At 33.0% G+C, this 23,018-nt stretch overlaps 3 protein-coding genes across 9 annotated transcripts in view; 1 reads left to right on the plus strand and 2 right to left on the minus strand.

Annotated features, from left to right (window-relative positions):
• Positions 1-1,849: 1,849 nt before the first annotated feature.
• On the minus strand, positions 1,850-14,588 carry LOC141457001 (FAM172 family protein homolog CG10038). 4 transcript variants are annotated; one of them, XM_074133463.1, is made up of 9 exons: positions 14,329-14,588; positions 14,128-14,197; positions 13,495-13,696; positions 13,240-13,418; positions 12,209-12,347; positions 12,009-12,128; positions 11,814-11,930; positions 11,045-11,129; positions 1,850-8,561 (listed from the first exon to the last, which is right to left on the minus strand). In XM_074133463.1, the coding sequence occupies exons 3-9, from the start codon at positions 13,672-13,674 to the stop codon at positions 8,455-8,457; spliced, it is 927 nt and encodes a 308-aa protein (XP_073989564.1). In that variant the 5' UTR covers positions 13,675-13,696; positions 14,128-14,197; positions 14,329-14,588; the 3' UTR covers positions 1,850-8,454. The 4 variants fall into 4 exon arrangements, with proteins under 4 accessions (XP_073989564.1, XP_073989563.1, XP_073989562.1 ...); XM_074133462.1 differs by lacking the exons at positions 14,128-14,197; positions 14,329-14,588 and adding an exon at positions 13,884-14,025; XM_074133461.1 differs by lacking the exons at positions 14,128-14,197; positions 14,329-14,588 and adding an exon at positions 13,826-13,977.
• On the plus strand, positions 3,726-22,124 carry noi (splicing factor 3a subunit 3 noi). Of its 2 annotated transcripts, none has more exons than XM_074133458.1 (13): positions 3,726-3,877; positions 14,573-14,707; positions 14,782-14,829; positions 14,909-15,067; positions 16,001-16,073; positions 16,152-16,243; positions 16,481-16,702; positions 16,893-17,029; positions 17,175-17,330; positions 17,415-17,601; positions 17,689-17,799; positions 17,930-18,020; positions 19,005-22,124. In XM_074133458.1, the coding sequence occupies exons 2-13, from the start codon at positions 14,612-14,614 to the stop codon at positions 19,136-19,138; spliced, it is 1,506 nt and encodes a 501-aa protein (XP_073989559.1). In that variant the 5' UTR covers positions 3,726-3,877; positions 14,573-14,611; the 3' UTR covers positions 19,139-22,124. The 2 variants fall into 2 exon arrangements, with proteins under 2 accessions (XP_073989559.1, XP_073989560.1); XM_074133459.1 differs by lacking the exon at positions 3,726-3,877 and adding an exon at positions 14,166-14,358.
• Positions 19,688-23,018, minus strand: part of LOC141457002 (very long chain fatty acid elongase 7-like) — a 110,325-nt gene continuing 106,994 nt past the window's right edge. For all 3 annotated transcript variants that reach the window (XM_074133464.1, XM_074133466.1, XM_074133467.1), the window contains exon 8: positions 19,688-22,763. In XM_074133464.1, the coding sequence (XP_073989565.1) occupies positions 22,572-22,763 (192 nt within the window). In that variant the 3' untranslated portion in view covers positions 19,688-22,571. The remainder of the gene's footprint in view (positions 22,764-23,018) is intronic.

The raw sequence follows: 23,018 nt of genomic DNA on the forward strand, positions 1-23,018 counted from the left end.
TACTTCCAAAACCAGTCGACCTAATGTGTACAACATAAGCCTGGCATTAATGTACAACGTTAGAAACAGAAATTATGGAAATTCCAGCAAAACTAAGATAGATTTAGTATTTTCCACTTCTTTCTAACACTCTACTTCCAAAAGTAGCCGACCTAATACGCCTGGCTTTAAAGTACAATGTTAGAAACAGAAATTATAGAAATGATTACTCTATTTGGGACTACTTTATGACATCACACAAGGATGGTTACAATTCTATATTTTGAGAATGAAATTTTTTCAATTTATTTTTTAATAATTTAATAGAATTTTGTTCTTCTTTAAATAAAAGATTATTATTTAGATTAATGTTTAGAAATGATGTTTTAAAAGAAATTCAACAGCTGATTTTCTCGACTTTTCTTTTTTCATTTTTTTTTAAATTCTGCTCGATAGGATTCCTTTAAAATTAGATTTTTTTAAAAAATAATTAACTATCTTTAATAATAGGATTTGTCCAAGTCTGAAAAATAGCCATTCGTTTCTGCAATCGTTTGAATAAAATCTTTTTCCCGCCAGCCATTTCTTCATATTGGGGAACAAATAGTAGTCCGAGGGAGCCAAGTCTGGAGAATAGGGGGGGATGTGAAACGAGTTGGAACCCTATTTCCATTAATTTTGCGACCACAACTGCTGAAGTGAGCTGGTGCGTTGTCGTGATGGTTTGTGGGCCAATCGTGGGCGTTTTTCTTGCAGCTCGGTTTTCAAACGGTCCAATAACGATGAATAATATGCACCTGTAATAGTTTTACCCTTTTCCAGATAGTCGATGAGGGTTATCCCTTGCGAATCCCAAAAGACAGTCGCCATAATCTTTCCGGTCGAAGGAACGGTCTTCGCCTTTTTTGGCGCAGATTTCCCCCTTGGTAACCTATTGTTTAGATTGTTCTTTGGTCTCAGGAGTATAGTGATGTTGTATCCATGTTTCATCCACAGTGACGAAACGACGCTTAAAGTCCTGCGGATTCTTCTGGAACAGCTGCAAACCGTCCTTGCAACACTTCACACGATTTCGTTTTTGGTCAAGCGTGAGCAATCGCGGCACCCATCTTGCGGATAGCTTTGTCATGTCCAAATGTTCATGCAAAATATTATTTACCCGTTCATTCGAGATGCCCACAGCACTAGCAATCTCACGCACCTTCACTCTTCTGTCATCCATCACCATATCATGGATTTTATCAATGATTTCTGGAGTAGTAACCTCAACAGGGCGTCCAAGAACGTTCAGCGTCACTTGTGCCCATATGGCCACTCCGAAAATTTTGAAACCACTTATAAACTGTTCTAATCGAAGGTGTCAGAGTCACCATAATGTTTATCAAGCTTCACTTTAGTCTCCTGAGGCGTTTTGCCTTTCATAATCAACACACGAAATTCTTTTTCGTCCATTTTTTTGAAAATCACTCGACTTCCTCGATTCAAACGAATGCCAAACACAAAGAAATAGACCGATCTGGCTGAAACTTGGTGTGTGTTCTTCCAAGAGATGCTACTAACTAAACATAACCTCGATACGCGCCAGTGGTGCTATCTCTCTGACTTTGCACGGACTTTTCAAACGACCCTCGTATAGTTCATTTACTCTTTGCAATTTCTAGTAAAACTGCAGGGTAATGTTCCTTCTAGTAAAAAAAGAAATTTAGTTTTTAATGTAATTATTTCCATTTCGACAAAAGTTATATTAGCGTATAAATCTTAGCAGCTCTTTCATCACTTTATCTGTAACAAGAACAGAGTAATAAGGAATCTGTATGAAAATTATTTAATATAAGTTCTGGTTTTATGGGGGTAAAAAAAGATAAATAACTTAATATGGGAAACTTATATTTTACAAAAAAATAAAATTAAATTATAGTAATAAAGTTTAAAATTATAATTTTATTTAAATATAAGTAATTCGACAAATGCACAATCGATATTATTCTTTAAGGACGTATATGATCACATTTAAAGAAGTTAGGTAGCCAATTCGATAAATATTTGATTTCAAAAAATTGATTTTATTATTTTGTTTTTAAATCTTCAGTATTAATAACAATATAACAAGTTTACAGCCAACAAGTTTTCTTATTTTTCATATACAATAGATTTATTTATTTATTTTTTAATCATAAGTCACAATTACTTCAATATATATTTATATGTCTAAACTTTTCATAGAATCATTTTCTTATCTAAATATATAAATTTCACATATAATACATTCAGTCAAATAGTTTCATAAGTTTTTAATTTTTTGGAATAATTTACTTTTTACGAAAAATGATCTTGACAATTTATTTTTTTTCCAGCAAAATAAGTAATAATGCTTATTTTTTTAAAAATAAAATTATAAGATGAAAATATTAGAAAGAATTTTGATTTAATTTAATCAGAGTACAAAATATATTTTACTTCTACAAAATATAATCTTTTTTTAGATCAACACTAACTCGTTTAACTATGTAATAACAGTATACATTCAATAATATGCTCTTTTTTTCTGTGAACAATTAAAAATTTTATTACATTTTATTTTGGTAGTTTTTTGGCAATAAAAATTGGGGCGGATTTTGCATGGATGATAGTTTGGGGTTGCTAGAGATTTTCCTAAGCTCTAGATCGTGATCTATGTCGGTTAAAAATAATAGAATCCACATCTAACCTAAATCTCAATTTTTATTAGACTTTTTTTTTTAAATTTTTAAAAATAGGTTCAACAGCGCACATTGTAATTTCTTTGATAGGCACATCTGCGGAAATTAAAGAAATCAGCAGCACTAACAGAAAGGTGTGGCTAACAGACATATTGGAAATGGCTTTCTTTCAATGCCAACTAAGATCAGGATTATTAATACGCTTACATAATAAGCTAAACTAATAAGTAGATTAGATAAGAAAACTGTTTTGTAGCCAAAAAGTGGCCCAACGAGCCGCCCCCTAGTTAATTCTGGTAGGAGAAACCACTCCTATTTTCTTACAAGATCCAGACTTACCCCCATCTGTCATTTTTTGCGTAATAACTCCTCTGGTTTCCAAGTGTCAGCAGAAAACTGGCGATTCCATTGGATTATGTAGTTTTTTGTTTCATACGAAGTACAAATGAATATCAACGTTTCAAAGAATCCAGGGGCGGCTCTAGCTCGTGTAGCGCCCGTGTGCAATGAAACCCTGGCGCCCCCTAGGCCTGACCCCCCCAGCGGCTATAACCATTAACTAAGTTATCGCGTTTGATAACTTCCGCCACCGCGCTGGCTGGCCGCTTCTGTCATATCATTGTTGTACCATGATGGTCCAAGACGATGCTCTTAGCTGTCTCAGGGAGCGCCGCGGCGCCCCCTGAGACGGCGGCGCCCGTGTGCATTGCACACCCTGCACTATAGGTTAAGCCGCCCCTGAAAGAATCCGTCCATTCAGGACATCAATATAACGTGGACATATCGGACCCTCTGAACATACCGAATCAAAACAGGATAGAAAAGAATCCATCACAGACTACATAATGTCTGGTCCTACTGTGAGACACCCTGAGAAGTTGCTTACTTAGGTTATCCTTCCAAATAAAGGCCAAATTAAATCGAAATGGACACTCAGTTTAAACCCAGAATTCCAAAAAGGTTCACAAAATAATCAAACTATAACCTTCCTGCTAGCCAAAGTACCAATATAAAATGTAACATATGTTTGTATTTATCTAATATTAATATTTTATTTATTTACATTAATTAAATTTGTTAAAAGTGGACAGCTTATGACTTTATTTTTGGCCATTTTGTTTTAAAAAATCATCTTGGAAGACCTACTTATGTAAAAACTTCTTTAAAACAGTAATAATAACACGATACAGTGAGTTTAGGTAGGTTCAAAATATATTATATATATATTTTAGACTAAAATTACAGTTAAAAGTAATTATAACACATCAATAACATTTATTAACGAAACAATCACTTGCTCATGGACATTTATTTGGAGAAATCAAAGGCCAACCTTGTCTTAGATGGGTCAAAGCAAGAATTTTGTCGCCAATTAAAGGAAGTGTCAATAAAAAAATAGTTGCAACTTCGTTTGAGCGGATCCAACTAATCATGAGCCAATGTGGACTTCAAGCAGATACATGCTGCTGGCCAATAATGTAGCCAACCATTTATCACCAGGTTTTGGCTTTGAATCGCCCATATCTTGGAAGTAACCCTTTCAAAATGACATCATCCGTCATAGCATGCTAGTTTTCATTCATTCTGACCGGCTTCAGATTTTCATTCAGCTTTAGAAATTGAATCAGTTACCTTATTGCATAAGCAACTTAATAATTGGTATAATGGCTCATATTAAGTCAGATTCTCTGAATGGAAACATGAATCAGAAACTTTATAAGTGGTAGCTAATTTTTTTTTATAGAAACTTGGTTTAAAAGATGGATTAAAATTAGTTATGTAGTCTAAAATTTACTGATCCATCCATGAATTCATCATTATAAGTCCGTACCAATTTACTTACTACATATCCAGAAAGTTACTGAGATCCTATCATTAATGGAGCCCAGCTATCATATAAGCGCCCAGAATAAGACCTGGTAATCAAAGAAATCTTTCCAATCCCTTGGCCCTATTGCAAACAACAAGATCTACTAGAGCTTAATTCTCAAAGATTATGGAAACGTTTCTAAAATTGTAATTTTGTTAATATTTTATAAAAGCGGATATTAGACGAAACTCCCCCCTAATTTCCGTCCAAATCAGCCAAACAAATAGCCTTTCAAGATTATGAATGTTAAGATCTATTTAAACAAGTATACCTAGAAATATTCTTATACTTTTTCTTTTATTATTTGCAGAATATTACTTTTTTTTAAAAAAAACTTAAGTATCCTGCTTAATTAATATATAGATTACTAAGAGAAGTAACAGCAATATTATAGCTATCAAATTTCTTAATTTGGCTGATTATGAAGCTTTTTTTTTTTTCTTTCATTTAGAGAAAAAAATTAAATTATTAAATAATATTCAAGATATTTTAACAAAAATGATGCTTACCATTAAAATATTATTTTATACAATACAAATTCATAAATTAACATAATTTTTATCTATTCTACAATCGCAAATAGTTTTTCTTTTATATTATAATTAATTTTTTTCCTAATATTTCTCTTTTTATCACAAAACATTTTTTTCATAAATATAAGTTATATTTATATTCATTGCAATAAATCAAAAAAGGCAGATCAAAAAATTACCAATTAAGATCTACAATCACGAAAATTCAAAATAAAATACTCAATTACTACAGTAATTTTGGTTAAAATATTTAGACTTCACATTTTGTTTTTTTTTTTTTCAATAGAAACATAATAAATTATAATAACAATTCTGAAGGGAAGGGATTAGCTGAGTGGTTAGCGAGCTGGACTCCCACGCGGAGGTCCCGGGTTCGAATCCAGCTGCTGACCCTTAGATTTTCTCTTCCTAGGAGCTTCTTACAGCTCACTGTCCGGTGATGGACAGTGTTGTCTGTAACGAGAGAACACTGTCCGGAGGCCGGCAGTGCACTGAAAAAAGCTCCGGGCGCCAATAACCATAGATGTTGACGCGCCTTAAATCATAAAAAAAAAAAAAAAAAAAAAAAAAAAAATAATTCTGGGCGTATAATCTCTGTTTTATTAGATGTTATTGATTTTATTAGTAGATACACGCATACATATTCCTGTCAGGTTTCGGATTTTCATCCATCGTTAGGAATTGGGTCAATAAGTTTGGTGTTTTGGAAAATAAGTTTCTCCGTATCACACTCTTTGAATGAGTGAGCAAGTCTAGTGTATTGATGGTGAGTTGTAGAGAAAATTTCTGTCACCAAACTCATTAATCATCCAATCTCTGTTGATTGATGGAAAGCGATGAACTGTTTTATTTTTGAAACGGCTTGCAATTTCAGAGTATACTTATGATTTTAAATTTATTTTTTAAAGCTTTAAAAAAAGAACAGGTTTAAAACATTAAGGCCAATGAAATTTGAGAAACCTAATCCTACAAAAAATTTGCGTCTCAAATAGAATTTGGCGTAATATACTAAACGATCTACTTACTACATACAGGGTGTTCAGCATAAGACTACGGTAAGTTCGGGAGGCGATTCAGGGCATCATTTGCAACAAAAAATTCCATATAAACTATGGCTCGATTCAGCTCCGTTTTATAGATATTTTTGATTTTATGTTTTTTCAAGGTGTTACTACTTTTTACCAAAAAGTTGTCTATATTTCTCTACTATTAAAGCTACAGCTATTTTAATAAGCTCATTAGAAAGAAGGTTAAATTTCCTTTTAAATGAGCTAATTTGTATTCTAAAATAATAAAATTAAGTATTTCAAATTGTGGCCCAAACATAAGAAATAGCAAGTTTCTAATTTTTTCCAAAAACTTTGACTTCATTTTTCTCAAAAACATTTTATATGAAAAAAACCGTGCACTATTCAGGAAAAACATCTACATACGATTACCTTTCGAACGGTATACAGTAATTGGGGTTATGTTAAAAATTGATGCAGAAATCTGTGATTAATAGCAAAAAAGTAGGCCTCAAAACAGCGACGGCATTATGAAAGGAATTCACCTACCATAAGAATATAACTGATCAGAATCATCAAATCCAGTACGATTTTTTGCAAACGTGTAATTTAATAATTAATTTATTTAAGAACTATATTCAAAAATATAAAACTTACATTAAAAATAATAAAAATAAATAAAAAGAAGAAAAATGAATATGATGTTCATTAGCTCTTCACAACCTGTTAATTCCAAAAGTTTATTGACTAGTTCAAAATGATGATTTATTCACATTATTTGGAATATTTCTTTAATTAACTAAAGAATAACACACAGATCTAAACTCGTTAAACGAAAATCCTCTCTTTCGAAATTGATACCTAACACTCATTTAACATCATATTCATTTTTCTTCTTTTTATTTATTTTTATTATTTTTAATGTAAGTTTTATATTTTTGAATATAGTTCTTAAATAAATAAATTATTAAATTACACGTTTGCTAAAAATCGTACTGGATTTGATGATTCTGATCAGTTATATTCTTATGGTAGGTGAATTCCTTTCAGAATGCCGACACTATTTTGAGGCCTACTTTTTTGCAATTAATCACAGATTTCTGCATCAATTTTTAACATAACCCCAATTACTGTATACCGTTCGAAAGGTAATCGTATGTAGATGTTTTTCCTGAATAGTGCACGGTTTTTTTCATATAAAATGTTTTTGAGAAAAATGAAGTCAAAGTTTTTGGAAAAAATTAGAAACTTGCTATTTCTTATGTTTGGGCCACAATTTGAAATACTTAATTTTATTATTTTAGAATACAAATTAGCTCATTTAAAAGGAAATTTAACCTTCTTTCTAATGAGCTTATTAAAATAGCTGTAGCTTTAATAGTTTGAGAAATATAGACAACTTTTTGCTAAAAAGTAGTAACACCTTCAAAAAAACATAAAATTAAAAATATCTATAAAACGGAGCCGAATCGAGCCATAGTTTATATGGAATTTTTTGTTGCACATGATGCCCAGAATCGGCTCCCGAAGTTACCGTAGTCTTATATGCTGAACACCCTGTATACTAATAGAATCACTTACTCAAGTACTAACTACAAGAGAAAAAAAAATCACGTAGCTTTAAAAAAAAAAAAATATTAAAATACATTTTGATTTTTCAGAGAATTTTTTAAAAAATAGTTATACCTTTACTAAAAATATTAACATTAAATTATTTAAAGCAGAATTTAAAAAATCTACTAAATAGAAATTGACTAACTAGAGGCCATTTTGAGAATTTATTCTCATCAAATGAATGAAAGTAGGATACGAAATCAAATTTATTGAGGAGAGCAATTTTGAATTGTTTCTTTTTATAAAAAACAGTCTTGTAATTTTAAGGTTTTATACCAATTAAAAATGCAAAAGTTACATTTAAAAAAAAAGAAATAAAAAAGCGTATAGTTATAAATAAAAATCCTTTAAGAAACTTTAAAATAATAATTCCTTAATTAAAAACCAATTTGCCCATAAAATTAAATAAAATAAAAAACTTCGTGCCGCTCATGTCCAAAATTTTATCAATAAAAATCTGTCTAACCTTTAATCACTTTACTTTAAAAAAATTTAAAACAAAACTTAAGCACAAAGTATTACTTACTGTAGTAAACATATAAGTAAGCCATAAATTGTAGAACATTGAAGTTTCTGCATTACTTTACCTTTATGCTTTTAGCTTCTGGCTTATATTAGTTAGTATAGATTTGAATGAGAGAGATAGACGGACGTTTAAGAAGGAAAATATAATTTTCCACCTATACTTAGACATGGAATAGAAGATTATCCTTGGACATGATATAGTTAATGCAGCACGAATAACGTCCTTGTCATAATTCATCTCGAGTGGATACTAGACGATTTTCCAATCTTTCTTCAATGAAGGAAAATAAGGAGTCCATGCATGACCATGATGTTAGCTCATGTTTGGATATACCTGTAATTAAGTTTAGATCGGGTGAGTAATGGCGACTGTACAGAAGTATAATTTTAATAAATCCCTTTATTGCGAGTTTTGATTAGAGCTATTATTCTTTTTCAAGGCATTATTCTACAAAAGGTGGAATCAGACAACAATTAAAAATAAAAACATTAGATAGAAATCTTAATAGATGTTGTTACGTACACCTTAACCGTGTTACTTAATAAAACTTCAATCTTTTCGAGCTAAACACTGTTGCGTACCTAACAGAAATGCTATGATATGGCATTTACTTACTTTCCTCAGCACCGTTGGGGCTGATTTGTCTCCTATAATTTGGAATTATAGAACCAATCCAACTTAGGAGCTTCGATAAATACGAGGGTCGTTTGAAAAGTCCGTGCAAAGTCAGAGACATAGCACCACTGGCGCGTATCGGGGTTATGTTTAGTTAGTAGCATCTCTTGGAAGAACACACACCAAGTTTCAGCCAGATCGGTCTATTTCTGTGTGTTTGGCATTCGTTTGAATCGAGGAAGTCGAGTGATTTTCAAAAAATGGACGAAAAAGAATTTCGTGTGTTGATTAAACACTACTTTATGAAAGGCAAAACGCCTCAGGAGACTAAAGAGAAGCTTGATAAACATTATGGTGACTCTGCACCTTCGATTAGAACAGATTATAAGTGGTTTCAAAATTTTCGGAGTGGCCATATGGGCACAAGTGACGCTGAACGTTCTGGACGCCATGTTGAGGTTACTATTCCAGAAATCATTGATAAAATCCATGATATGGTGATGGATGACAGAAGAGTGAAGGTGCGTGTGATTGCTAGTGCTGTGGGCATCTCGAATGAACGGGTACATAATATTTTGCATCAACATTTGGACATGACAAAGCTATCCGCAAGATGGGTGCCGCGATTGCTCACGCTTGACCAAAAACGAAATCGTGTGAAGTGTTGCAAGGACGGTTTGCAGCTGTTCCAGAAGAATCCGCAGGACTTTAAGCGTCGTTTCGTCACTGTGGATGAAACATGGATACATCACTACACTCCTGAGACCAAAGAACAATCTAAACAATGGGTTACCAAGGGGGAATCTGCGCCAAAAAAGGCGAAGACCGTTCCTTTTGGCCGGAAAGATTATGGCGACTGTCTTTTGGGATTCGCAAGGAATAATCCTCATCGACTATCTGGAAAAGGGTAAAACTATTACAGGTGCATATTATTCATCGTTATTGGACCGTTTGAAAACCGAGCTGCAAGAAAAACGCCCACGATTGGCCCACAAAAAAGTCCTTTTCCATCACGACAACGCACCAGCTCACACCTCAGCAGTTGTGGTCGCAAAATTAATGGAAATAGGGTTCCAACTCGTTTCACATCCCCCCTATTCTCCAGACTTGGCTCCCTCGGACTACTATTTGTTCCCCAATATGAAGAAATGGCTGGCGGGAAAAAGATTTTATTCAAACGAGGAGGTGATTGCAGAAACGAATGGCTATTTTTCAGACTTGGACAAATCCTATTATTCGGAAGGGATCAACAAACTAGAGCAGCGTTGGACGAAGTGTATAAGCCTAAAAGGAGACTATGTTGAAAAATAAAAAAGGTTTACCCCAAAAAATTAAGTAGTTTTTATTTTTGCACGGACTTTTCAAACGACCCTCGTAATCATGTGCTGCATGTATTTTGAAACAGGCAACTCTTTGAATAATAACTAGATTACCAAGACTTGAAGGTCATGTTCTTAGAAAACTATATTTAAACGGGGAGAGGAATTCGTTGTTGACATTTCAGAAGTACTTGCTGTAAGCCTATAACGGTCCATGAAGGATCCCATTTCATATAACTCAGCTTTCTATTTATTACCACCTCTTACCGTCGTTCTCAAATCTCTTCTGAACCAAAGGTTACCAAATCGTCCAGTACATCACATAACCTACTTAATCAGGGCCTGATCCAATAGCCTTTTTTACCAGAATGTCGTTACAAAGCTCTCCAGGGAATTCTTGTTTCCTCCAACCGGTGTAAATCTACCATCTGGCTCACCGAACAGTTCTACGATTTCTTGATTCGTTTGAACTTACTAGCTACATCTAACTTCAACTTACAGATCCTAATATTCTTCTTTCCTTTCCCCATTCGCACAACTTTTGCAGGTTCGCATTGTTTAATTCCGATTCTTACGAACCATGAGTTATGACTGGCCGCAGCGTCCATTGGTAGATACTTATCTATTGGTAGCTCAGACAATTACTACCAAACACATTGCAGCAGCCAGAGATATCCATTATCAGCTGCGATTCTATCTGACATTTCAGAAATGACTATGTTTTCCTGATTAAATTTTCTATGCTTTATTCTACAATATAGTCCTCAATAAAAAAGCAAATCCTCAACTGATCATCAAACAACCAAAATTAGTCACATACGTCTCGTTAACAAATTTGAATTTCTAAATCAAATTGAGATAAGAGTTAATTAAAAGTCATACCTGCTGAAACACATTGAATTTCTCCAGTTTGCTCTGGCAATGGTGAATCCAAAACATCTGATGAAGATACCCAATTACGTCCAATCTAAAAAAATGATATTCAATACTTAATTGAAATTTGAGAACTAGGAGATTGAAAATTAAAAGCAATCAGGAAATTTAGGTGAAAAATGCGCAATTAATTTCTCTTTCTACGTTCATCGTTTTTCATTTGGATAGACTTTTTTCGAAGAAGGAATTTCAAAAATCCAAGTATTAAGTTAGTGCCAGGAGTAGCCACAGTAAGAATTGTCTGTAGTATTAGAATCTAAAGTTTGGTTATGTCTCTTTAGATTTCATCTGAGTAACAGTGCTGGCAATTTCGAGAGAGAGAACAAAAAAGACAGCAATAAGTGAGAGCTAATTCATTCGAAAACTACCCTTAATAACTGCAATTCAATGTCTCTTCAAAGGATTTTAGCGTAATGTGGCTTTTACGCCTTGACTAGCCTAAAAACACATAATACACATGGGTGCTTGCAGGGACTGTTGCTGTGAGCAGCTATTACAGTAAATCGCAATAACAGGCGCATTATAGCTCATTTTCACACACATTAATTTACATTTATAGTAAGTACACTATACAGATGTCTACATTTTATGCACCAACACTGGCACACTTTTTCGATAATTTACACAAATGGGATTTGGCTTTTAATAAGCTATTTTCTTTCCAATATAAAATCTAGTTACAACCCAATCAGTAAAATAGTAGATTACATATACTAACTTTGGCCAAATGATCCGCAAGCACAGAAGATACAGCTCTTGGTATCTTTCCATGCACAGAATCCGTTAATCCAATAGCAAATACTCGTTTTAGAAAATCTTCTTCAAAATTAGACGCCTTGAAATAAACAATAAACTTGTTAAATTAAAATTATTACCGACTACTCTAGATAATAGAATAAATTCCAAAACCTACCAGACTCATTGTGACTACTCCGCCAAAACTGTGAGCTATAATAGCAATCTTTTGGGCTCTAGATTGTGTTATATAATGACTCCATACGGTGCTGGCATGTTCTTGAGCATTGCTACTTCCCTAAAAATAACCCGAAAATTTAAAAATGTCTCTTAGAATATGCAATTTTGAATAATCTAATTTATTGTTTTCATAAATACCTTTATTGGTGATTTTTTCCCATCAATTAATCTGAAATTATCATTAGTATTTAACACAAAAACTCCATAACCGAGTTCCTGGGCTTTGCGAATGTAAGGTAATTGTGTTCCTGAATCCAAACAATCGTTGACAATTAAGCTAAAATAGAAAAACCATTAGAATTTCCACAGAAAGGACGAAACTGTTCACTTTATTCAATAAGATACAGAAATCCAAATTAGTAAAAATTATAACAATGTTATTCGCTACAGTCCAATAAAATAAGATTTTTTTTCTTTACTATTACCAAGATGGAATTTGACCTTTATTTTAACAATAGTGAATCATCCAGCTTCGAGACTAGTTACTCTGGAGCCTGGATGTAATCTAATGTACGAGGTAATCTCGTACAAGAAGTTATAGTGCATGAAATTCTAAAATCACGTTTGCAAAATTATCGGTATTTTCAGCTTGCCAGGCGTAATAGTCACTGAACAAACGCTTCGAAACGCTGGTGGTGATAGGGGATTGACTGGAAAGCCTTCACCAAAGCGACCCAAACTCTATTGCAATTACACTTCAAAACCATGGAATAAAGCTTGAGGACAATAGTTTTATTTATTTCATAATAGCCTTTCTGCGACTGATGATTTGATAGTATGTACGATGTTTAGCTTTGACAAACCAGCTTCAAGTCCCGTGAGGATCCCTTTCAGACCATGGGGATCTGAAAAGCCAAGCCTCTTGGTCATGGATTTTCAATTCAATTGGACTACCATTTCTTGTGAACAATAAGGTTTTATTATCTCAGAACTCAAACAATTATTAGATTAGATTCTACGACTATTAGGATTAGATAAGCCTAAGCCACCAGAACCCAGAGGATCTATTGCGACATCCAATATTTAGTAAGCCCTGGAAACCCCCGCTCCTAGCTTTTCTCATAGAGTTGACCAAGGGAACCATCAGGACTTATTAATACTAATTGAAACTGCTTTGGATTACTTCTTAACTTAAAATCTATAAAAATTGTTTTTTAATAAAATCTTACCTTCGGGCCCACTGGCCAGCTTTTACAACACCAGTACCGTGAATAAGTATTATTATTTTATCTGATTCTTGGGCATTTTCTGTACAAAATATAAATGAACCATTCGCACTTTCCTGAGGAACAGGAAGACGTTTTAAACCTTCTTTATCTAGCAAATCGTAGACAACCTCCGTTACCACCTTTAATGAGTAATTACAAAATTGGTATTAAAATTGAAAAATAATTAAAAATATAGATACATGTAAGCGCACTTACTTCGCCAACTGCTTCATATCGCTTCTGATTGTAACTGGGGTCAGAAGAAACGTTAAATTGGAAAGGAATATCAGTCACGTTTCCTGTGGCGGTATCAATTTTCCTTAGTTTTCCTTCTTCATTAAATTTATAGCCAAACCCTTCAAGGGTTTTCGGAAAGGGACCTTCTTTTGAAGACATTAGCGTACGGATATACCTAAACCTGGACCCAAATGAAGATGAAAAAAATGTTTTTAACATTATACGATCATATCAAATACGTTGTGCACGATAAATAAGTAACACTTATTCTATTTGATGTCTCTAAATTAAATATTATATGAAATCTTACAAATAAAAATCACTAAAATTGTTGATTATTTTTTCTAATTATTGAAACTGTCATTAACCTTAATGCAACCTCGCTACGAGCAACGTAACCTGATTCCTGGATAAGCTTACAAGATTTGTACTACAGCAGAAATACTATGCCCTAACATCGATCGTTCTAGCACACTACAGCAGCACTACGCACTATGCGTACTCCAATATGAAGACTAATAAGTAGGCTGACCTAGCTAAGCCCTTTTGCGTTGTACACAGTCAGGAATAGGGTTTCAGTTAAAGCTAAACAAGATTTATTTAGTATATTACCTCTGTTTTCTCAGTTCTATTTGCCTTAATCTATGAATCTACCAAAATGTATGATAGCGATAGTTCCTATCTGAAAATTAAAAAAACTTTCGGTCATTTTTAAAATGCTTAGGATTATCTTGAAAGATTTGTAGGAAAAGAACTGCAACTTAAAATATATTAATCTACTAATACAGAATAAACAAAGGAGATTGCAATTACACAAATTATTCAAGAGGGGTGACCTAAAATGTAAACAACTCATTCATTATAGAAGTACAATCCAGCTTCATTTCCTTGTCTGGCAAAATAAATTAAATTTTGAAAATTTAAATATCTACTACAAATTAAAGCAGGATTTTTTAAAATTACAAAATAATAAAATTTGAAATTTTGTAGTAGAATCGGTGTATTTGAAGTTGTTAGCGAGGTTATAGTAAAGGTTATGTTTACTTCGCGTTTGTAGGTTTTTATAACGCCAAGAGTCTTAGAAAAATTCTCAGTTATGGAGACGATCTTAGAACAACAAAGAAGATACCACGAAGAACGGGAAAGATTAATGGATGCTATGGTTAAGGAAATGTTGCATAAAAAATCCAGTGTGAGGTTCAATTTTTGTTTTTATAGATTTTTGTTACTTCTTTAAAATATTATATTAATTTAACTATGTTTCAGTATCGAGAACAGATTAACTCAGATCATAGATTAAAATTATTACTCGATGTAAGTAGAACATTTTATTTTAGTAATTTAAATATTAAGTTCCACCAATCTTTTGGTAATGGTTAATCCTTCTCATTAGCAATACATGGAAAGTACAAATAAGCTTAAAGAATTGTATGAGGATAAAGATGGAATCAGGAGGGATGAAGTGGCCGCTTTGTCTGGACCAAATGAATTTTCTGAATTTTATTCACGTTTGAAATCCATCAAAGAATTTTATCGTAGGATTCCAAACGAGGTATGTCCAATTTATTGACAAATAATTTCATATATCATGTGAATTCATTTCGAGATTAGATCAGAACAGGAGACGAGTCCTGTTTCTAGAGACTTATTGCAGATATTGTGAATTACCTTTTCGGTCAAAAAGCCATCCTTCTGGGTGTATCTTGTGTAATTTTCATGAACCTATAAAAAAATAAAGCCAGATCAGATTCAGCATGAGAACTTATGCTTGTCCGGTTGGGACTCTTGGCTAGTTTTAGGCTTAATCTGTAGAAGATCTACCATTTGCTTTGTTAAGCTTGCACTACTGGACTGGAGTTGTGTGCTTGCACTACGAACTACCTCTCCAGAACTAAAGCTTTTAGAGATGCATTCATAGGAACAGCCTCCCGGTCGAAGTTTTCTAACAAAATTAACAATATTGTCTCGCCTTCTTTATTTGGAATGTTTTCTTTATAATTTTTCTTATATAAGAAACCGGTCTCTGGTTCTCAGGCCGTTAAAATATAAATTTAGGCTATTTACCAAAATTTCAGCTTTAAAAAAACCCTCATCCTTAACATCTTTTACCCAAGCCTTATTTTGAAACATACGTATATTAATTGATGTCTTACTTTTATTTTTTGTTAAAAACTTCCTTTTGAAGATTGAGAGCCATAAGTTATTATATGTGGTACAATACAACTGTTGCAAGCCTTCTTTTGTAAAAACTCGAATATTCGTTCCACGCTTAAATAGGAATGAGTCGATATCTTTTTCTAAATGTTATTGTTAACTGCAATCCTTTTTACTTCTTCTAATGCTCCTTTTTTTATAAGAGATCATTGACCCATTCCAATTACTGCCTTCCAGCTAAATTTCAGTATTTATAGGCCAAGGATTCTAAGTTATAAATGATATTACTGAAGATATGAAACAAATGCATTTACACTTTCTTTCCTCACAGATATCTGTTCCAATGTCAGTAGAATTTGAAGAATTAGCCAAGTTAAGAGAAAATCCAACGGAAGAATCCATAAGTATGTATAATTAATTGATGACTGTATTTCTTCTTTTTTATTTTCATTTTGTTTTTGTATTTATTTTTATTTTTCCAGATCTTGTTGATTTTACTGATGAAGAAGGTTATGGAAAGTACTTGGATCTACATGAATGCTATGAGAAATATATTAATTTGAGAGGAGTCGAGGTGAGATTTTAATTAATTCTGTTTTCGAACAAGATTATGTGATTTTTTTGGGGCAGTGTCAAGCAAAAATACACCTTGTATCAAAAGGAATGTAGAGGTTGTGCTGATAAATACTACTCTGATGTTCAGAACTTCTTTTCAGGGATTGGGAAAGATTAAGAGAAATTCTGGAATTGAAATATTTCTATTATTGTTATTATTAGCTCATTAGTGCAAATTGTTTTATTTTTTCCCCAGAAAGTCGACTACATAACATATTTGACAATGTTTGACCATTTATATGAAATTCCAAAAGAAAGAAAAACTTCAGAATATCGCCGCTATGTTGAGATGTTACTTAATTATCTCTATGATTATATTCAGAGAATAAAGCCCTTACTTGATATCGAAACAGAAATGGATACTGTTCAAAAAGAATTCAATTCTCAATGGGAAGGTGGCACTTTTCCTGGTTGGCCGGTAAGTACTTTAGAGGTTTTTTGTTTTTCTGAAAACTGTTGAGTACTGTAAAAAAAACTAATTTTTTTGAAAAGTTTTACTGCGGTACTGCAAGGACCCAGAGCTCTAAAAAAAAAAAGGATCGTTCCCTTTCGCTGCAGGTACGAGTATAAAGTAAAATCGACTTGTTTTTTGTTTGATTTTGTTTTAGAAAGAAACGGGCAGTGTATTGACCAATGTTGGTGCACATTTGGATCTATCCGCATTTTCATCACCTGAAGAATTGGCTTCTCTTGGACTTGATAGATTAAAGTCTGCTTTAATGGCACTAGGTTTAAAATGCGGAGGGTAGTTAAATTTATTTTAATTATACATACATTTTATTATCATACACGTTGCAGTGATTGGCTAAGACCATTGCAGCATTTATTGTGAAAAAAACGGCCAAGCTTCCAATTTATTTATCAATTAAAATTGATGTTTTGTTCTATAGTACGTTAGAAGAACGAGCACAGCGTCTGTTCAGCACTAAAGGCAAAAAATCTTTAGATCCAAATTTATTGGCCAAATCTAAACCCGGAAAATCGACCAGAAATAAAGATCTTGAAAGACAAAGAGATATTGCTTTCCTCGAGTCTCAAGTTTATAAGTGAGTTAAACTGTGTGCAGTACTAAGCTTGTACACCACATTGTAAATAGTAGCTCTTTAATGAGTTTTACCATTTCCTCGAAGGTTGGCTGAAATTTTGAGTGATCAGCGAGCTGCTACTAAAGAGAATGTCCAGAGGAAACAAGCTCGGACTGGCGAGGAACGTGGTGAATCAGATGCGGAAGGATCTTCATCTGCTTCAGAGGCTGAAGAAGATGACGATGGTGTTCCATATAATCCAAAGAATCTGCCACTTGGCTGGGATGGCAAAGTATTTAAAATTGATTTAACAATTTCATTGGAATATTTGAAAATTAGTAAAAAATTTTAAAATGATTTAATATTTTAATTTTTGCAGCCCATTCCATATTGGTTGTATAAACTACATGGACTTAATATCAGTTATAATTGTGAAATTTGTGGTAATTTCATCTATAAAGGACCAAAAGCTTTTCAACGACATTTTGCTGTAATTATTACTGTTCAATTTTGTTTTTAATCCACACAAGTGAATTAATTCATAAATAGTTTAAAAATTATTCCTCAATGTTTCGGCCCATCTGGGTCGAATTTTTTAAACATTTTGTTTCAAATTGCAGGAATGGCGTCATGCCCACGGTATGAGGTGCCTAGGAATTCCAAATACTGCTCATTTTGCCAATGTTACCCAAATAGAAGACGCTCTTGCTTGTAAGTAAAGTAACGTTCTGTTTTGATTATTATACCTGCTAATTACGAAAAGGCACCCTACCAATGTCTGTGTAACTTTATAATTTCCTGAAGAATTTTAAGCTTTTATGCTTTGCTTTTAGTTTACATCCGTACTTAGGCACTTTTTAAATAATTTTGAAAAATCAAATTACACTTTAAAGAAAAAGGAAATTTGATACTCTAATGGCTGTTGTTATGTTGTCGGCATTCCTTTTGGAAAGAGATCCAAAGATGGGAATGTTCCCTATTTTGTTGCCCGATTATTGAAATTAATATTTATTAAGTTGGAAGGAAAGTTTTATGGCTTGCAGAGAGTGTGCAACTTAATTTATACAACTTCGATTTTATCAAAATATAAGTACCATTAACATCTGTACATTTTCACCAAAGATTTTACACATCACAGTAAAAATTGGGTCCACAAAGTATTCCCATCTTTGGATCTCTTTCCAAAAGGAATGCCGACAACATAACAACAGCCATTAGAGTATCAAATTTCCTGTTATAAAACTATAAAGAACTTAAAAAAGAAGTGTTTTCGCCACTTTGTAAGGATTGTTTGATATTTCTCAATATGGGAGGCAAAGGTTTCCTTTCTTGAGATAGTCGCGTATGGAAAATTAAGCGAACTCTTCTTAAAAACTACTGTAGAGACTAAACCACCAAATTCAATCTATGAGGTAACTTGTCTGCGATGGTCTTTTAACAGATGGATTGTTACTCTCTTCGAATTGGAAAATAATGGACCTGCTTTCCTTTCTAGCTAGTTTGTGTGCTGTTTAAATTACAAAAGTGGGTGGTTAGTTTTTAAATCAAGAAAACTGAATAATTTTAAAATTCATTATGAATGAACTGAAGCGGATTTTATTAATAATAATAAAGTTACAGGCATGGACAACCGGGTAGATTTTGTAATTAATATATTTTTTTGTAATTTATAATCCTTTGAATTTCTATACGCAGTATGGGAGAAACTGAAGACATTAAAACATGAAGAAAGATGGCAACCAGAACAAGAAGAAGAGTATGAAGATAGTTTAGGTAATGTTGTAAACAGGAAGACATATCAGGATTTAAAAAGACAAGGATTATTATAATTTTAACACTTGATTTAACTTTTTCTTTCTTTTTTTTGTACATATATCTACAGTTCTATTTATATATAAATTTTACAAAAATACAGTATAAATTTACTAAATGTTTTGTAATGTAAAATTACTCATTATGAATAATATAAGGCAAAATATCACAAATAAGTTTGATAACTTTTTAAAGGTTTTATATCACTTTTAATAAAAAACAACTACAGCGTGATGTTGAGATTCATATTCTGATTTTCGTTTAAAGAATGAATTTAAATCTATATATACATTTAACTTTACATGAACATAAAATATAATGTTGTAACTGTATTTATATATCTGTAAAACAAAATAAAAATACCTATATAATTTTGTTTTCAACTTAACAGAAAAAGCTATTTTTCTCGTTTTCTTTCACTTTTAGATGCTTTACTACTTACGAAAGTAGTAGTTGTTTACTACTTGTAACTTGTACTTACTAGTACTGTTGCCTATTTAAAGTTGGGTGATTATGGCTAAAAATTTATCTATTTGCAGGACCCGAAGTATGGTATTTCAAATTGGCCTTAAGTTCCCTTCCAATCTCCTACACGGGTTTGCCGAGAAATCCTCAAGAGAGAGTTTTTTTTTGGATCAATTGTTTGTTGTATATGAGGTGGATTCTATGAGGACAGCTCGAAAGTGGTTTGATCTGAACAGAGGGGCAATGAATGACCCTCTAAGCTCTGATCAGCGATATTTTGATTAGGATGAGGATCATTGGTTTCAATTTGATCTACTAAATCTTTTAAGCCATTTAAGCCAGTCAAATCACTTAAGCCATTTGGGAATGTCCTGAAATTGGGAATCTTGGGGTTGCCCCACACTCTCCTAGGCAAAAGAATCAATTTCTCATTTGAACAGTTTTAGGAGCTATTCTGAAAATACATTGGGAACTCCGTCATCTAGCTTTTTCCCCACATGATATCTAACCCGAGTTTTCGCCGAAAATACTAGTTTACTTGGGGTTTGTGTAAAAGATTACTCGTTTCTCTTTTTGAACCCATGGGAATCATGTTTAAAACATTCAAATTGTAACTAGCATTACATAATAGTCTAGCTAGCCTCAGCAATAATTTACAAAAACATTTAATCCTCTTATGCGCTACAATATTCTTATCTTGGCGTCCCTGTGGGTATCCCAGCCTAATAACACTCAGTACTTATTAAGGATTTACTCAACATACATAAAGTGACCTACATATAAAGGGTGACCCAGTGAAAATGACCACATTTATTTCTTTAATAACAACAAAAGTATTATAGATATAAAAGTAACAAAAAAATCTTTGAAAAGTAGAAACATGGGAGATTATTTGTGGAATATTACATCCTTCAAATGATGACCGTTCTGGGCTTTACATTCTTCCAATCGTTTAACGAAGTTTTTCAATACTTTCTTCAGCATGGAAGCCGAAATTTTTGCGAATTCGGCTCTAATCCTTGATTTTAAATCCTCTAGATCACGGGGCTTGGTTTCATAAACACGACTTTTCAAATACCCCCACAGAAAAAAATCTGGAACCGTCAAATCTGACGAGCGAGGCGGCCAAGCGAAATCTGAAGAACGTGACAATAAACAAATTCCAAACGTTTCTTTCAACAACGCAAGTGTAAGAGCGGCGGTGTGACAAGTTGCCCCGCCTTGCTGGAACCAGGTTCGATTCAAACGACGTTTGCGGCGGAGTTGGGGGATGAGGAACAAGTTTAACATCTCCCTGTACCTCTCTCCATTGACGGTTCCGTCGAAAAAATACGGTCCGATAATTCCCCACGACGCTACACCGGCCCATACTGTAACTCGTTGGCTATGTAACGGTTTTTCTGGAATGAATTGGGGGATTACCACTTGCCCAGTACCGAAAGTTTTGTTTATTTACCGATCCAGAGAGTTCGAAATGAGCTTCATCGCTCATTAAAAGATTATTTAAATCAATCTCACCATCGTCCAATTTCTTTAACATGTTTTCGGCGAAAAGTAATCTCTGTCGGTAATCAGTTTCTTTCAACTCTTGAGTGATCATCAACTTTATATGGATGGTGGTTCAAGTCTGAAGTTAGAATTCGACGCACAGATTCCCTTGATAACTTTAAAGAAGCTGCGTGACGGCGAGCGGAACGAGTTGGACTAATTTTTATTGCTGATGTTTTCCTGTGTACGAACTGTTCTTTTGGCACCTGGATGAATCTTATCAGTCGTCTTGCCACTTTCACGGAAGTTTTCAACCCACCTGAGGATCGATTTTCGCGTAGGAACAGATTCATTACTTTTAACTTTGAACTGTTTACGAAACGCTCTATGAACTTTCACAACCGATTTATCTCGAAAATATGCTACTACACAAAATGCTCTTTCTTTTGCAGTGTAACGTTCCATGATTACTAAAATGTTGATAACAGGAATCTCCCAGGTCTCTACTAACCATAGAGCGCGCGTTCGTCCCTGTAGCAGTGTTACCACCACAGTTATTCAAAAAAGAAATGTGGCCATTCTCACTGGGTCACCCTGTATATCAATTACTCAAGGCAATTCTAGCTTATCATCACATATATTCTCATTCACCTTGTACACTTCATAAATGTTTTACATTCTACCACAAACACTGATACGCGAGGGGGCCATAATTTATATTTTTTGGAGCCGCTACTGCTTAATCTGATTAAAAAGTGCAATCCATTTAAAAGGAAAAAAAAACAAACTATAAAACCTCCAGAACTATATTATGGCCACCAATAATGGCTCTTACAAGTCAAGCAAAAGAAGAATCTTGAATTCAGTCAACAAGCCAAATGGTAACAAGCTCTCGCACTAAGTTTCTTTAAGTAGTGAAGCGGATGAATTTACTTCAAAAACGATAAGTTTACTGTTTTTAGCATGAATTTTGACGGTAGATATTTTCGCGTTAGTGCAATAATTTCATAATAAATAATTCAATCAGAAATACTTAAAAAAAAAATCTATCCATCCAATAACACTAAATTAATTGAAAACTTTAAATGTTCGATAAATAAATTTGAAAAGATAAAGAAATACATTTTTATCTACGTTTTCATGTACGTAGTTTACAGACATTAGGTTCATAACGTGAATGAGTTACGTGTAAATTCAACACACTACTCAAAGTCCCTAATTTTTTGTTTTGTTTTTTGTACTTTCTTTAGTTAATTTTTCTTAATTTTAAAAATTAAGTGCTGTGCTTATTTTAAAACGATCATAAGGTTATTATTTCAGATATATTAAGTTAATTACTTAATCCAATCTAACGTGATAGTTGATCACACTTGGAACAACATATTTTTCTTAATTACGTTCACAGAAAATGTGGTAATTCTGAGGAAAGTACTAATTTTTTTAAAAAAAAAAACAGGAAATAAATAATACATATTTTTCTGTCTTTTGTTATTGTCATCAACTTTCTTTGACTTTATCAATAGGTTTATCTTTTTTTGGTGCTAGATATGCTTTATAATAGAATCTAGCAAAAAGATATATCATTAAAAAGTTTTGACTTATAAATATTACTAATAAATATTTTGGATATTCGCAATCTGGATTTAATAATGCTTGTGAATGATGCACCAACACGATGAAGAATTGAAGCTGCAACAATTTAGTTACAAAATTAAAATAGTATATTTATGGATAAGTAACCAAATTAATGGTGAAGAACATAAAAAATGTAGTCACTATTTAGCTTCTAAGAATTGAATTTTGCATCTTGAGCAGTAAGTAGCGAATATTAGAAAGAACTCGTAAATTACCTTAAAATATTCAACTTCTAATCTACGGTATTAATTAAAATTAACGATTTGTGAGAATTTCAAAAAAATAAATGACCCGCATACTTAATACTTA

The sequence above is a fragment of the Rhodnius prolixus genome, unplaced genomic scaffold (genome assembly GCF_049639745.1).
Source record: "Rhodnius prolixus isolate KJV_2025 unplaced genomic scaffold, Rpr scaffold_10, whole genome shotgun sequence".
Classification (NCBI taxonomy): domain Eukaryota; kingdom Metazoa; phylum Arthropoda; class Insecta; order Hemiptera; family Reduviidae; genus Rhodnius; species Rhodnius prolixus.

What these genes read in the sequence shown, in the direction of transcription:
- LOC141457001 (XM_074133460.1), bottom strand. Translation starts at nt 13,734, where the DNA reads ATGTTAAAAACATTTTTTTCATCTTCATTTGGGTCCAGGTTTAGGTAT. An exon ending in GATATGAAGCAGTTGGCGAA is followed by an intron (nt 13,419 to 13,494) that starts GTAAGTGCGCTT and finishes TACTCATTAAAG; the next exon opens with GTGGTAACGGAGGTTGTCTA. An exon ending in GAGTAGTCACAATGAGTCTG is followed by an intron (nt 11,931 to 12,008) that starts GTAGGTTTTGGA and finishes GTTTATTTCAAG; the next exon opens with GCGTCTAATTTTGAAGAAGA.
- noi (XM_074133458.1), top strand. Translation starts at nt 14,612, where the DNA reads ATGGAGACGATCTTAGAACAACAAAGAAGATACCACGAAGAACGGGAA. An exon ending in TCCAACGGAAGAATCCATAA is followed by an intron (nt 16,074 to 16,151) that starts GTATGTATAATT and finishes TTATTTTTCCAG; the next exon opens with ATCTTGTTGATTTTACTGAT. An exon ending in CTTTTCAACGACATTTTGCT is followed by an intron (nt 17,800 to 17,929) that starts GTAATTATTACT and finishes TTCAAATTGCAG; the next exon opens with GAATGGCGTCATGCCCACGG.